Source organism: Pseudorasbora parva, chromosome 3 (genome assembly GCF_024679245.1).
Source record: "Pseudorasbora parva isolate DD20220531a chromosome 3, ASM2467924v1, whole genome shotgun sequence".
Classification (NCBI taxonomy): Eukaryota; Metazoa; Chordata; class Actinopteri; order Cypriniformes; family Gobionidae; genus Pseudorasbora; species Pseudorasbora parva.
Window position 1 is genome coordinate 28820239 of NC_090174.1, and position 14348 is coordinate 28834586.

General features: G+C 37.8%; 2 protein-coding genes across 3 annotated transcripts; one reads left to right on the forward strand and one right to left on the reverse strand.

Moving 5' to 3' along the window:
• Positions 1-265: 265 nt before the first annotated feature.
• Positions 266-1304, reverse strand: hspb11 (heat shock protein, alpha-crystallin-related, b11). Its single transcript, XM_067440079.1, has 5 exons — positions 1094-1304; positions 875-981; positions 702-770; positions 574-617; positions 266-482 (listed from the first exon to the last, which is right to left on the reverse strand). The coding sequence occupies exons 1-5, from the start codon at positions 1264-1266 to the stop codon at positions 390-392; spliced, it is 486 nt and encodes a 161-aa protein (XP_067296180.1). The 5' UTR covers positions 1267-1304; the 3' UTR covers positions 266-389.
• Positions 1305-1675: 371 nt separating this feature from the next.
• Positions 1676-14097, forward strand: smn1 (survival of motor neuron 1, telomeric). Of its 2 annotated transcripts, none has more exons than XM_067438297.1 (9): positions 1676-1832; positions 2758-2829; positions 2927-3046; positions 3124-3321; positions 3421-3594; positions 8545-8619; positions 8738-8848; positions 8945-9011; positions 13906-14097. In XM_067438297.1, exons 1-8 carry the CDS (start codon positions 1785-1787, stop codon positions 8999-9001), a joined length of 855 nt encoding a protein of 284 aa, XP_067294398.1. In that variant the 5' UTR covers positions 1676-1784; the 3' UTR covers positions 9002-9011; positions 13906-14097. The 2 variants fall into 2 exon arrangements, with proteins under 2 accessions (XP_067294398.1, XP_067294397.1); XM_067438296.1 differs by lacking the exon at positions 13906-14097 and adding an exon at positions 9204-9306.
• Positions 14098-14348: the final 251 nt, after the last annotated feature.

A 14348-nucleotide genomic window follows, 5' to 3' on the forward strand; every position in this document is an offset into this window, starting at 1 on the left:
GTTGAGAAGCACTTATTTTTCTGTGGGGTTTTTCATGCATGATATTTAGAAGTAGGAGGCAATGGTGTTTGAGACTCACAGCATGTGATGTCCATGTACTGAACTCTTATTATTTCACTAAGGCAAGGTTAATTAAATCAACATTTCTATTTTTTTTTTTTCATACAATATTTATATTTTATTTCAGCTTTATTTCACTGAACTAAAACAACTTTTAATACTTTTAGTTAACAACACTAGAGTAGACAAATAGACTTAAACAACATAAATGATGAAAAGGTTTATTTGTTAAAAATATATATACGGTGATCCAGTTTGAAATATTTTAAAACAAGCATTTAAGTTGCTTCATGTGAGTTTACAAAAGGGCATGATAGATGGCGATCATCTCATGATTGTACACTAACTTTGTGTACAGAGACAAAATGATCATATCCTGACAATATGAGGAACCGCAAATGTGTTGTATTTGATACATTTACCTGGAGAGAAAAGAAAGGGGAAAACAACCTTGAGATTTTGGTTGAGTGTCTTACTGTACCTGGAGATTAAAATCTTTGAAATGTAACTCACAGAAATATCATTAGCCTGTAAACTGCTCTCTGTGTGTTCCAACTCTGAAACAAACATTATTCACGTCAACGAAACTCAAAAGATACGAGGAAGGAAAATGAATAACACGTTGTCAGACCTTACGTTACCTGTGTCTGCAACCGCTTCAAATTTATCAGCATCTTCTGATATGCCCCTTTCTATTATCAACCTTTTAACTGCAATGAAAGATAAATGTGAAGACATAAAAATATGTTATTATTACCATATTAAAGAAAGATTGCGTTGCATAAGGATGTGTGTATTTATATATTTAACTTACTGTTGTAACTGTGAATGGAGACAGTGAAAATCTTCATGTTATCTGGAAAGCGGATGATAAACTCTTGTGGAAACATGCCAGTTGAAATCCAGAACGTCTCCGTTTTTCTATAGAAAGAAATAAAATACATCAGTTAACGTAACATCAAAAGATATTTAATAAGTGTTGTGGTAACATTAGCTAAGTTAGCTGGCTTTTCTTCCAGCTTTAACCATCTACCCGTCGATTATGTTCTCCGGTGGATGATTCTCATCGCTTGATGAAGCCAGTACAACCTGTGCTCCGTATGAACTTAAAGCAGCATCCAGCATTGTGAACTTTAGATATTTACAGTCATATATGTCAGAGGCAGGCGTTTTTACTCTGAGGCAATCCGAGTTGCTAAGCAACATGTAAGCCCGATGTATCTCTTATGATTCATTTCCGTGAATCGGTTCATTGGAACAACTTACGTTAAAGACATTAAATCATAATATTTGTTAATAACTTTTTGTTTTTTTTAACATTTTAAAAAAGACGTAAAAGAGTCAAGTTTCATTACTAACACCTTAAAGTTTGGGAATGATTTGACATACTTTTGTTTACCGGTTCAAAAAGATATTCAGTTATATCAGTAGTTATATTTTTCATGAGGTATTTTACTTCGCGTCCAACGCGTTCTGTGAGTTGGTAGGTCTAATTTAGAAACATAATATCCCATTAATTTATACTTATTTATATATATTTCCTTAGAGATTCCTTAAAGAATCATTCAGAAAACATCCGAATCAAGAGAACAGTTCGAATCAAGAGAACAGTTCGAATCTCTAGTGTCGCGTGAGTTTAGCGTCATCAGCTGCTGGCGTACATACATCAGTGGCGCACGTTGCACTTGGGAAATATTTTGCTGTACGGTCTATGTCAAATCCCCATGGCTAACGGTGCAGAAGATGTCATATTTTGTCGTGGGACGGGTCAGGTGAGTATTGAAACATTTTAAAAGAGAATTCACCATGCTAGATTTAGCTTGACTCGCTTGTATTTTAGATGCGTATTATAAATAGCTGATTATTTTGCTCGTTAGCTAGCATTTTGTTGGCTGCACATTTAACCTCCTGGTTCCCACTGTCCTCGTACGAGGATATCATATTTTAGTTAATTTCTCTGACAGCAGACATGTCACAGTTTTAAGTCTGGGTGTCCTATAAAGAGCACATTTAAAGCTTTTCAGAGACACACTTTTCAGAGTGGACAACTTTTTGGTCTTTGATTGAATGATCAACTTTAGCACTCTTATGGAAATATGATAATATTTTGTCAGATTAAATCATTTTAATCTGAATAATATACAATTTTTTTGTTATAAATTAACATCTCATGAAAATGTAATTGGGTTGCTAATCAAAATATGACTTCATACATGTCCTCAATCGAGGACACCAGGACTTAAAGCATGTTTAGCAGGCATTTTGGGAGACAGCAAGTGAATAGAAAAATAAATTACATATCAGTGTCCCTATAAAATCGTAGATTTTATGATAAAAATATTGCCAACTGTTACTTTCATTATTACACTTATTTTTTATTTATTGTTGAAAACTGAAAATGATCAGTGACTGAACAAAAACAGTTTTTGCCTATATACATGGCATTTCACCAAGATATCCCAGCTGAATCCCTTATCCTAGTTTTGTGCAATAGGCCCCTGGTGTCCACTTACGAGGACACACCATAACATGAATACAACTGGGTCTTAGGAGGTTAAATTCCAAAAGTCCTAGTTTAAGGTTCTTTGACTTAGTGGTTTTGATCTTACAATCAGGTGGAGTAACAACGCTTCATCTTTGTTGGACATGATGTATAAAGAAGAGTTAAGTGGTTCATGATCTCTTCTCTTTCTTCAGAGTGATGATTCTGACATTTGGGATGATACAGCTTTGATTAAAGCGTATGATAAAGCGGTTGCGTCGTTCAAGGTAATGCCGCTTAAAAGAGGTGAGATACAACGGCATTTGCTTTGCTTCTTCAGTAACCCTACTGTTGTTTTGCTCTTGTTCCTCCTCAACCCAACAGAATGCATTGAAAGGAGAGGACAATGTGACCCCTCACAAAAAAGATGACCCTGGAAAGAAGCGGAAAAACAACAAAAAGAGTAAAAGCAGAAAAAGATGTAATGCGGCACCTGATAAAGAGGTAATCACAAACAGCATCGGTACCTAAGTTGATTTGAACTATCCCAAATAATACAGGTTTACTGAAATGTTACGCAGTGGCAGGTTGGGGACTCCTGTTATGCATACTGGTCTGAAGATGGGAACTTGTACACTGCTACGATTTCCTCAATAAACCCAGAGAAGGGCACCTGTGTGGTCTTGTATACTGATTATGGTAATGAGGAGGAGCAGAGCCTCAGTGACCTTCTGACAGAGGCTTCAGATTTGGATGAAGACACTCAGAAAACTGCAGATGTATGTGGCGTATGGCATTGCTATCAATTAGACACTGTAATGATTAGAGTAATTAATGATGCAGTTATTTAATCTTTCTATTCACTTGCCTAAATGCAGGTCAAAGAGACCGAGTCCTCCACAGAGGAGAGTGATCGATCCTTTACCCCACAGCAGTCCGGTCATCAGAAGCACAAATCTAAAGGCAGATCTCCCATGGGTCCTCCATCGTGGATTCCTGGTTTCCCACCTGGACTTCCACCTGGGCCCCCACCTGGACAACACTTCCAAAAGGTGATTTTTTTTAAAATAGGCCTGTCTTAATTATAAATAAAGGTGACTCGACTTGATTAATCATTGTGCTTTGTTTGTACAATATAGATTATTTCAACAGGAAAATAATTATTCAATGATGCAAACTGGGGCTGCACGATTAATCGCACTTATCCAATTTGTCTTGTTGCGATTTATGTTTTTTTACGCACAGCTTGTCAGTGAAGAACGGCTCTGTGATCAGTAGTAAATGCTGCTCCATTTGAAAGCACTGCGAGTTTGAGTTACTTAAAACATGCACTGGAATGAGCAAATCCATGTCAAATATCTTTCTAAACACGAGAAGCATTTATGAAAAAAAGACAACATTTACCATATTTTCCGGACTACAAGTCACACTTTTTTTCATAGTTTGGCTGGTCCTGCGACTTCTAGTCAGGTGAGACTTGTATATCAAATTTAATTCCTACTGACAGACAAGAATAAACATTTAGCTGCGTCTACAGCTCCGAGAGGGCGCTATCGAGCAGCAGAAAGAAAGTTTGGAGTGAGAAAAATGGTACTGGTGAAAAGCAGAGGTTACTTTAACTGTAATGAAGAAAGCAAAGAAAGCTAGCCGCGGACTGAAAGCAAGATGGCCAGAGCTGAAGGAACGAGTCTGCAGATGGGTGCATGAACACTCTGCCGGGAGAGGCTCAGCCCTGCGAGACAAACGCTGCCATAGACGGTGGGAATGAACAACGAGCGGGCACGTGCGTGGCTCCCGCTCTCCACACTGCTTCTGCCCTGCCAACACTTATGCGCGTGATGTGAAAATGCCGTTATATTTCAGTATAATGCGACTTAAAGTCCAGTGCGACTTATATATGTTTTTTTTCCTCTTCATGATGTATTTTTTGACTGATGCGACCCTTACTCCGGAGCGATGGTAATTTTACTCCAAACTCACTTCTTTACGTCGGTTATGGATCCTTCTGTGAGACGATGTGGCTTCTTACAGAGAATAAGGCACAACTTCTTATTTTCTAGTATTCTATAGTGATAAAGGCTATGTTGGTTAGCACTGAAGTATAAATATACTTTTTTATCATGTAATTATCTAAGAAGGCTTGAAGATCTCAGTTAAACCATATATTGTTGTAGTCGTGACTACAGTCGTGAGTCGTAGTCGTGAGTTTATTAGTCATGTTTAATCAAAGCATTTCAATCCTCTGTTTGCATAGCTACAGCAATTACTATGTTGCCCATAGGGATTTCCTGGAATGACATGAGTTATTGTACTCCTGCTGGGATTTTTTTAGTTTCTGTGCTTTAGATGGAGAAACATTTACTATGGATCACAGAGCCATGCTTCACCGACAATCTGAGAATAAATAAATAAAATCACAGCCTTTGCCAAATCGTGTGCGGTTTAATTGAGGTCTGCATGATTAAATAGTTTTAGCATCAATATCGCGATGTGCGCATCCACGATAGTCAAATATCAGGATGTGCGATGTCAAGTATAGGGATCGTAGTTAATCCGTGATGTGTACAGGCCAGCTGCACTCTGGATTAGAACGCATGTGATTTAGCAGATTAATTGCAAAGTTTGACCATCGTAGAGTGAAAGTTTATCATTTGCACGTGTTTTAAGTCGAGTCCAACATCAAGCGCAAGAGGACTTGTGCTGTTTTCTGTGCGCATGTACAGAGCCACGCAGACAGCATGTGAATGCTGAATTTAAAACCGCGCTCAGGCATTTTAACTGCATTTTCTTTTGAGCTTAATTTATACAGTGAAGACTTGAGTTACAAATATAAAGCACTGTGTATTTCAATATTAGTAGTAGTAAAGTCATTATGCAGTTGAAGTTAGTTCAGTGTGGATTCAGTTCAATAACTGTGTAGAGTTCGTCAATTATAGAATGTGTTCAGTTCATTTATAAAGTGGCTCTGGATAAAACAGCAACATCGTCATCCAGCTCAGTTCTAATACATGTCAATGAATTCAAGTCAATAAAATTGCTAAATATTAGGTGCCTTTACTTAAGCAAGCCGAAAGGTGACCGACAGAAATGGAGGAGAAAAAAAACTTCCAGACTGGATTAATCGATAATCTGATTGTTTATCATTTGATCAAACTGCAAATATTTGTGATGGCTGCAATAGTTGTGCCATTTAAATTTCAATCACATTTTTCCAACCAAATAAGGGACATTTAAGCACTTAAAGAAATGCCATCAAATGCGTGATATCGTGTCTCCGTTTCTGGTGTGGTAGAGAGAAGCAAAGTTAAAAATAAAGAATATTAAAAAAAGTTATAAAGCATTCAATGATAGTCAAAGGTCATCCTTCATACAAAATGAAGGGTTGTGTTTAAAGGTGCACTATGTAGTATTTTTGCTGTAAAATATACAACAATCACTAGGCCAGTGTAATATATTTTGTTCAGTTGAATTCAACTTCTTACAATATCCCAAATGTTTCCAACTATTTGTAAATTGTGAGAAAATTGCTATTTTGCTAACTTAATTAATTTACTATAATTGCTAACCAAGGAGCCGGGACGTCTGAGGGAGTCGCCTGTCAATTGCGTCATATTTGCGTTACCCTCGGTTTCCGGTTTTATTCTGCAGAAGCGCTTTACTCTTAGCAGTGTGAACAAGTGTCACAGCAGCCGCTGAGCGAACTCACAGAGTAACGTCATAACATAATTTAAACACACTTAAATCTATCTTGTATGATAAACAGAGCAGCGTTGCCCAAGGGCGTAGGTTTTGTCTCAGCTTTGGTGGGGACATCCCACCAGGTTTGCCCAGATTATATAGTCTATAATTTATTACTGAGTATGGAAATGCACCATAGTTTAGGAATTAATACGATTATTAATTTATGAGGCTTTTCGGCCCAATCCAGTACCATAATAATAATAAAACAAAATACTCTTTACTTGTCAAGTTCATAAATGATTTTCAAAACTGATTTGGAAAAAAACACATGCACACAAAATGACTTATTTTCAATATAAAAAATGATTGTGGACTGGATATTTTTTTACCTCTTATCACATTATTGAGCATGTCAAAGATTAGTAACAACTTTAGATTTGATGCATTGTTAGTTTTTGTACAGGATCAGTTTTTGTTTCTCCCTCATTTACTGTTCGTGGCTGTTTTTGCCCCATTGACTTCCATTATAACCACATTTTTTGATTGTAAACCCATAATGCTACATAATCATGCCCAATCACTTTTTATATTAAAAATAAGTTATTTTGTGTGTAAGTTTTTTTTCCAAATCAGTTTTGAATCAGTTTTTGAAAATCATTTATGAACTTGGCATTTAAAGATTAATAGTAGTGATAAGAGTGACAATTAAACAATGACAACAGCTCAACAATAAACATGGAATCAAGTAGGCCTATGCAAACTTGCAACAGAACACATTTTATAGTATTTTACATTTGATTATTTTATTTATTTCTAAATAACTCTTTAGTAGCCTATATTGGTGCATTTTAAAGGGATGGCTCACCCAAAAATAAAAATTCTGTCATCATTTACTCTCCATCATGATGTTCCAAACCTGTATGAGTTTCTTTGTTCTGCTGAACAGAAAAGAAGATATTTTGAAGAAATTATGTAACCAGGCTGCTTTGGGGGCACCATTTCCTTCCATGGTAGGAATTCAACATAACAAAAATGCATACAGGTTTGGAACAACTTGAGGGTGAGGAAATTGTCAGATTTTTAATTTTTTGGTGCACTGTCTCTTTAAGCAGTCATTTTGAACCAGCACTTTACTGACAAAAATGTTCTGAAATTCAAAAATTAAATTAAATTTTCTGTAATAATTTACTATTATGACTATATTATTATGCAATTATTTGTCCCATTTTTATCTAAATATTTTTTTAAATCAAACTTTATATGACAGGATTATTTATTATTAATATATATTAATATTAATAAAATATTATTAAAATTATAAAAATTAATAACATTAATTAGGCTATAATCTATTAATTAACCGGTCTAATGTCTAGAAAAATACGTCTGCCAAGCTTTGATAATGTATGGAATATTATAGTAATATATTATCCATTAAATGGCCTAAGTTACCTAGAAGCACGGATGTGTCCGTCATCGCTGCTGCTTTCAGTCAGACAGTCTGAAATGCTTCTCTGCAAAGGTTGCAGTTTGTCTTAGGTTCATCGTAAGTTACTGGACAGTAATACCTTTGATACCACTGATACCTTTTTTTCCATTCAGCCCTATATCTGGAAATCCTCTTGCATTTAAACGGTGGACGCGAGCGAGCTCGACATGTTTTTAAAAAACCGCACAAGTTTACAGCGCATGTTCTCGAGACCTTGTCGCTATGGCAGCAGCAAAGCCGCTAAAACCCAAGCTTGTACATCGCTTCCCGGTTTGATACGGCGGGACGCGTCGCTTTGCTTGTAAATACGGGACCATATATAGCAGCACGAAGGAGTTTGCTAAAATATTGGTGGGGACAATTTTGCCGTCTTAAAATGTTGATTGGGACTAGTACCTAGCGTCCCCCCCTAAACCTACGCCCATGGCGTTGCCTCATACTCATGAAGGGAAAAGTGGAAATAGCACTGGCGACTTTGTCCCGTCCCGTCATAGTAAAAGTCCTGCCGCTCGCGAGCCGTGTGTTGTTCAACAATCGCTTCAGTTGCCTTGCTCAGCTCCACAGCACTCTGTCCTGCTCTGCTTCATACTACAGTAACATTAATAATCACATTGAATTTTCCATGCCATTTTCCTTGCTATAATATAATACCTTGTTATAGTCAGCATTGAAGACACGTTATTATATATAGATGAGTTTTATATTGCATTACACAAAAGATCCGTTCACACAAAGAAGAAAAATGATAAAATATTTGAACCTTTCTAGTTCTAGTTGTCATCGTAATTATCGACCTCTGTGTGAATTGGCATTAAGACTCTGTTCTCTCCAGACGGATGGCAGACGATCAGAAGGTCCTGGACATTTCTTCCCTGGATGGCCTCCCATGATTCCACCCGGTCCCCCGGTAAGAAGCAGCCGGAGACCTTTCAGATCTATGAACTTTTTCTTTCATGAAAATTGATCTAGTTAAAACACTTGAAGCTTTTCATAGGGCAAAATAACTTTTGTTGTTGTTGGTCCAGATGATCCCACCTCCTCCACCAATGAGTCCAGACTCTCCAGAGGATGACGAGGCTTTGGGCAGTATGCTTATTTCCTGGTATATGAGCGGTTATCACACAGGATACTATCTGGTACAGTTATTCTTCTTGCTGTTCACAAACATCTTTTTGTGCAACTGTGTTTTTATTATTAGAAAAATCTCTCATGCTCTTTTGTTTCTTACACAGGGTTTAAAACAAGGTCGTAAAGAGGCTGCAGCATCTAAGAAGTCACATCGGAAATAAAGATACAGCGGTCAGTTTTTTTACCCCTAAATTTTAACCTTTCACAAATTAATTCTAGACCTATGGTGGAATTGGTTTGGCTAAATATACTATGGTGTATAAATAATAGACCCAAAATTAACATTTAAGTGTTTTTGTAAGATAAATATTTAGATTTTTACTGAATTATTACTGTTTGTTCTTCTTCTTTTTTCCTATATAGAGTGAAATATGAACATGATGCTGTGGCAGACTTGATTCACTTTTCATGTTTTGTATTCTTTGTAAATAAATAAATGAATTAAAAGTAATTGTGTTTTCCAAAGCGTGCGTGTGTGCATATTTTGATTAATATATTATTTCACTTTTAATAGAGACTACCTACCTACAAACAGTTTGATAACTTGATAAAATGTTACAAAATTATATTTAATTCAGATTTCATTAAAAAGATCATTCACCCAAAAATTAAAATTGCTATCATTTACTCACCCAAGTTGTTCAAAACGTGTATGAATTTATTTTTTCTGCTGAACACAAAAGAAGATAATTATGAAGAATGTCGGAAATGAGATTGGTGAAGGGATCGATTGACTTGAATAGTTTTTTGTTTTGTTTTTTCATATTATGGAAGTCAATGGTGTCTATCAACTGTTCCATTACACCCATTTTCTTCAAAATATATTTTGTGTTTAGCAGAAAAAATAAATTCATGCAGGTTGGAACAAGGGTGAGAATTTTTACTTTTGGGTCACCCAGCCCATTCAAATTGTAACTGGTTGAAATTTTGCATTTGTAAATGTGATAGTTCGTACTGTTTAAAGGTGGGGTATGTTTTATTTCAAAACCGTTTTACAAAACATACTCTGGCCGAGTGCAATAACAAACTTCTAGCCAATCAGCAGGTAAGGGGCGAGTCTATTATTGATGGTGAGAAGAGAGGCTCAGTGCACATCATTATTCAAAACACACATGACGGACATTAGCTGAGAACTAACATATACTGGCCTTTGTTTGAATATGCTCGTGTGTCATGTTCGCTTGTTTGTCCATTTGCTATCGTATTGTCACTCATTCAGCGATGATAAAGACTCATTCATTTCCACACCATATGGAGCATCTAAATCTCCTCCCTGTCTGTTTCAACAAACAAAACAACAAACCAGCAATAAATTAAAAAAAACAACTAAAAAACAAGCTATTTCTTATTTTAAATTAAAATGTATTCTTTGAGGAACCAGGATTTCCACAATACATATGAGGTTTCCTCATTTCAAGTGTGATTTCTAGACCTTGCAAAGGCATGTAAATTAATACAAATCTTAACTCTATGGGACACTCAAGACTCACACATACATTTTTACTATCAAGAGAAAATGAATTAAAGTATTCATCTTCGGAACCCATTGTCTGGCTATCACCAGACCAAGCTCAATTTAAGACTGAACATTGGTCTGGGGAGTCTGTTCTGTGTTTTCTACTGCACAAGAGGCGTGATAAACAAGCATTATTTGAATTACTCTACGCAATTGGATAGTCCTTCAACCAATCAGACCACAAGAGGCGTGATCAACAGGCAACGACCCATCATTTCTCTATCTGTTATCATGTTAAAAGGTTAGTTCACCCAAAAATGAAATTTATGCCATTAATGACTCACCATAATGTTGTTCCAAACCCGTAAGACCTTCATTCATCTTCGGAACACAGTTTAAGATATTTTATATTTAGTCCGAGAGCGTATGGAAGTGAATGCACACTATACTGTCCATGTCCAGAAAGGGGATAAAAACATCATCAAAGTAGTCCATATGTGACATCAGTTAGTTAGTTAGAATCTCTTGAAGCATCGGAAATACATTTTGGTCCAAAAATAACAAAAACTACGACTTTATTCAGCATTGTCTTCTCTTCCGCATTTGTTTTCAAACCTCAAATAAAGATTCAAACGGTCACGAATCAGTGGATTGATTCATGATTTGGATCGCGTGCCAAACTGCTGAAATCACGTGACATTGGCGATCCGAATCATGAATCAATCCACTGATTCATGATTCCTGATTCAAACCCACCAATAGCGCGCCAGGTGGATAAGCCAGTCTGCGATTGTTTCCCACAAAAGTGTAACAGAAGCAGTAGAAATTAATGTTCAGGGTTCCAAACTGCGTTGCAGGGCGAAATCAAATCGCCGGAAGATTAGGCTGGGTTTACACAGTCTACATTTGTACATTTTACTGAACTGTAATCATTCTACTCCTTCATGGAACCTGTTTTATGTTGATACTTTTGAAAAGGTTTTAACCAAGTAAATCCAAATTCAGTTTTTAGAAGAAAAAAAATTACTTTTATTTTTGATTAACTAAACCTCACCATGAATATGAAGTAACAAATAGAAGTAACAAATCAGTTAAAAGCTCTGCTAAAAGGTGGCTTTTAAGACCACGCTTAAAAGCATTTACAGTTTGTGGGGTCCGCAGATGGTCAGGGAGAGCGTTCCACAGGCGGGGGGCTGCAGAGCAGAAGGCCCGATCTCCCATAGTACGGAGATTGGTCGAGGGAGTTTTAAGACGATACAGAGAAACAGAGTGGAGGTTACGAGTGGCTGTTTGTGTGGTGACGAGTTCCTTAAGATAGGAGGGAGCATCACCATGGATGCACTGGTGGGTAAGGAGAGAGATCTTGTACTCGATCCTGAACGGCACAGGAAGCCAGTGGAGTGATTTTAGAATGGGGGTGATATGGTCGTATTTGCGCACCCTCATGAGGATCCTACCAGGGCTGTTCCGAATACACTGCACCCTTTGGAGATTTTTGCTAGGGATGCTGATAAGAAGCGCATTGCAGTAGTCCAGCTTGGAGGAGATAAAGGCGTGGACAAGCTTCTCCGCATCTGCCAGTGTTCGAATGGGACGAAGTTTGGCAATGTTTCTGAGGTGGAAAAAGGAGGTCTTACACCGGTGATTGATGTGAGCTTCAAAAGTAAGCTGTGATTCCATTCTGACCCCCAGATTGGTGACTGAAGTGGAAAGTGGAATGACCTGATCAGAGAAAGCAATGCTGGTGATAACGGACTTCTGGACCTGAAGTGGAGTGCCGACTAGGATAGCTTCAGTCTTGGAGCTGTTTGGCTGCAGAAAGTTTTGCTTCATCCACGCCTTTATCTCATCCAGGCAAGTGATCAAAGGGGATAGTGTGAGGTCAGCAGAGGGAGATGAACTTGTCCTAATGTAAAGTTGAGTGTCATCAGCATAGCAGTGAAAAGAAATCCCATGCCGGCTGATGAGACGGCCAAGGGGGAGCATGTAGAGGATGAACAGGGTGGGCCCGAGCAGTGAGCCACGAGGGACACCGCATTCAGTTCTCCCAGTGAGATAAGAAGAAAACCAGTTGTGGACCGAGTCAGAGAGACCGATGGTGGAATGTAAACGGTGAAGCTGCAGTTAAGTCCAGGAGGATGAGAAGGGATGGGGAACCAGCATCTGCTGCCATCAATAGATCGTTTGTGACCCTGACCAAAGCTGTTTCTGTGCTGTGTCCTGAGTGGAAACCAGACTGAAATTTCTCATATAGATTGTTTTGCTCCAAATGGACCTGAAGCTGTGCAGCAACAACTTTTTCCAGCACCATAGAGAGGTATGAGAGATTGGAGATGGGCCTGTAGTTGTCAATAACATGTGTCTAAAGTGGGTTTTTTAAGAAGTAGTCTGATGATAGCAGTTTTTAGAGATGAAGGAACATTGCCAGCCTGGAGGGAATTATTAAAAATCTTGGTTATAAATGAACTTAAGACACAGAGGTTTGATTTTACCAAGGCTGTAGGAAAAGGATCCAGTGCACAGGTGGATGGTTTCATTTTTCTGATGATGTCCTCAACCTCGAGCTGTGTGATGATGGAGAAGCAGCAGAGATGCTGGAAGGTCCCTGGCTGTGGATCAACAGACGGGACAGGCAGAGCGGAGGTGCAAGATAGGAGCAAGTGGATGTTGTCTATTTTATTCCTTAAAAAGTAAAGAACTTATTGCATCTCTCTTCTGTGGATTCTGAAAAAGAGTGATACATGTCATGTGTCTGGTATGGACTTTAGTTTGTAATGGTTTATTTTCTGTGAAATCTGTGAAATTCATTTTTAAAAGACTGCAGTTGTCCTCATCAAAGAATAGTGTAGTTGCTGTTCATATTACTTTCAAAATTGTCTTGGGAATGTGTGGCAATTCTAGCAGAATAATGTAGCTGAATTTGGGTTTTATCCTCTAATTTCAATTTGCTTGCTTACTAAAAATAAGCAAAGTGTACCCCGTAGTTTACAGTAAATTAGCTTTTCTGCATCAGAACTAAATGGCATGTTTTATTGCTTAGCTTGTAGCATGAGAAATGTGGTTTTCTAAAAATGTACATGGCTATGTCTAACAATATTGTAGGTTTAAATAATTTGTAGTGAACGGAGTAACAAGAAATGCTTAATCCTAAAATAATGCTATCTACATTTATTTTTTGCTCACCGGAGGCCTTCGCTTCATTTTCTCTCGCTCATTCGCTCAAGAGGTTGCGTGAAGCTGCTGAACTGGCCTGTGGGTTAATACTGTCATGTGACACCTCATATCTCAGCTCAGCGTAATTCTTAAATTCTATAAATTATCTAATTAGATAAGTATGTACTCTTTTTTAGAAAAGAAAAAAGTACAGCTTTGGGACATACTACTTTGTCATCTTTAACGGACTCTGTTGCTTAGTTACGCCTGCAAGCCATTACCCTCGTCATCTCACTTTAGAAGCTATGCGTGTGATGTCACCATCGGCCATAGTTGCTGCAGTCACCATCATCACCTCAGGGTCTAGTCTCATGGTTACTATACCTACTCTAGCCTGACTATCTACCTACCTGTGTTACTTACCTGAGATCACTTTCATCTGTCTTCTGTCATCAGTCTTCTGCTAAAGTCCTCAGTGGTCCGGGTCTCCAGATTCCGGCTCTCCATTCTCATCTTCAAACAGAAGGAACTCCGAAGGAACCCATCCAGCGAAGTCATCTGCAAACTATCAGACTGCTGCGATACTGACCATCGATTCACTCCTGCTTCTTCTCTGCTTTCTGCTCTAATAAACAACTGTACTTTATACTTATCTTGTTTGTCTCCTTCTGTTGCATGACGAAATAATCATTACCGTCCCTCAGATTTGACTGACTGAATGCTGTTACAGTGCTGAAGAAGGAATGCATCCTTGATGTACACCTTTTACTAATATTAAACCATCCTGTGTTTCCTCATTCTGTTCAAACAGATCCATCGATGACTTCCATCAAAATTATACCAGTTTAAAGTTTCTTCTATACAGGTAATTCTAGTGTTGTTGCTGTTGTCACAAGACA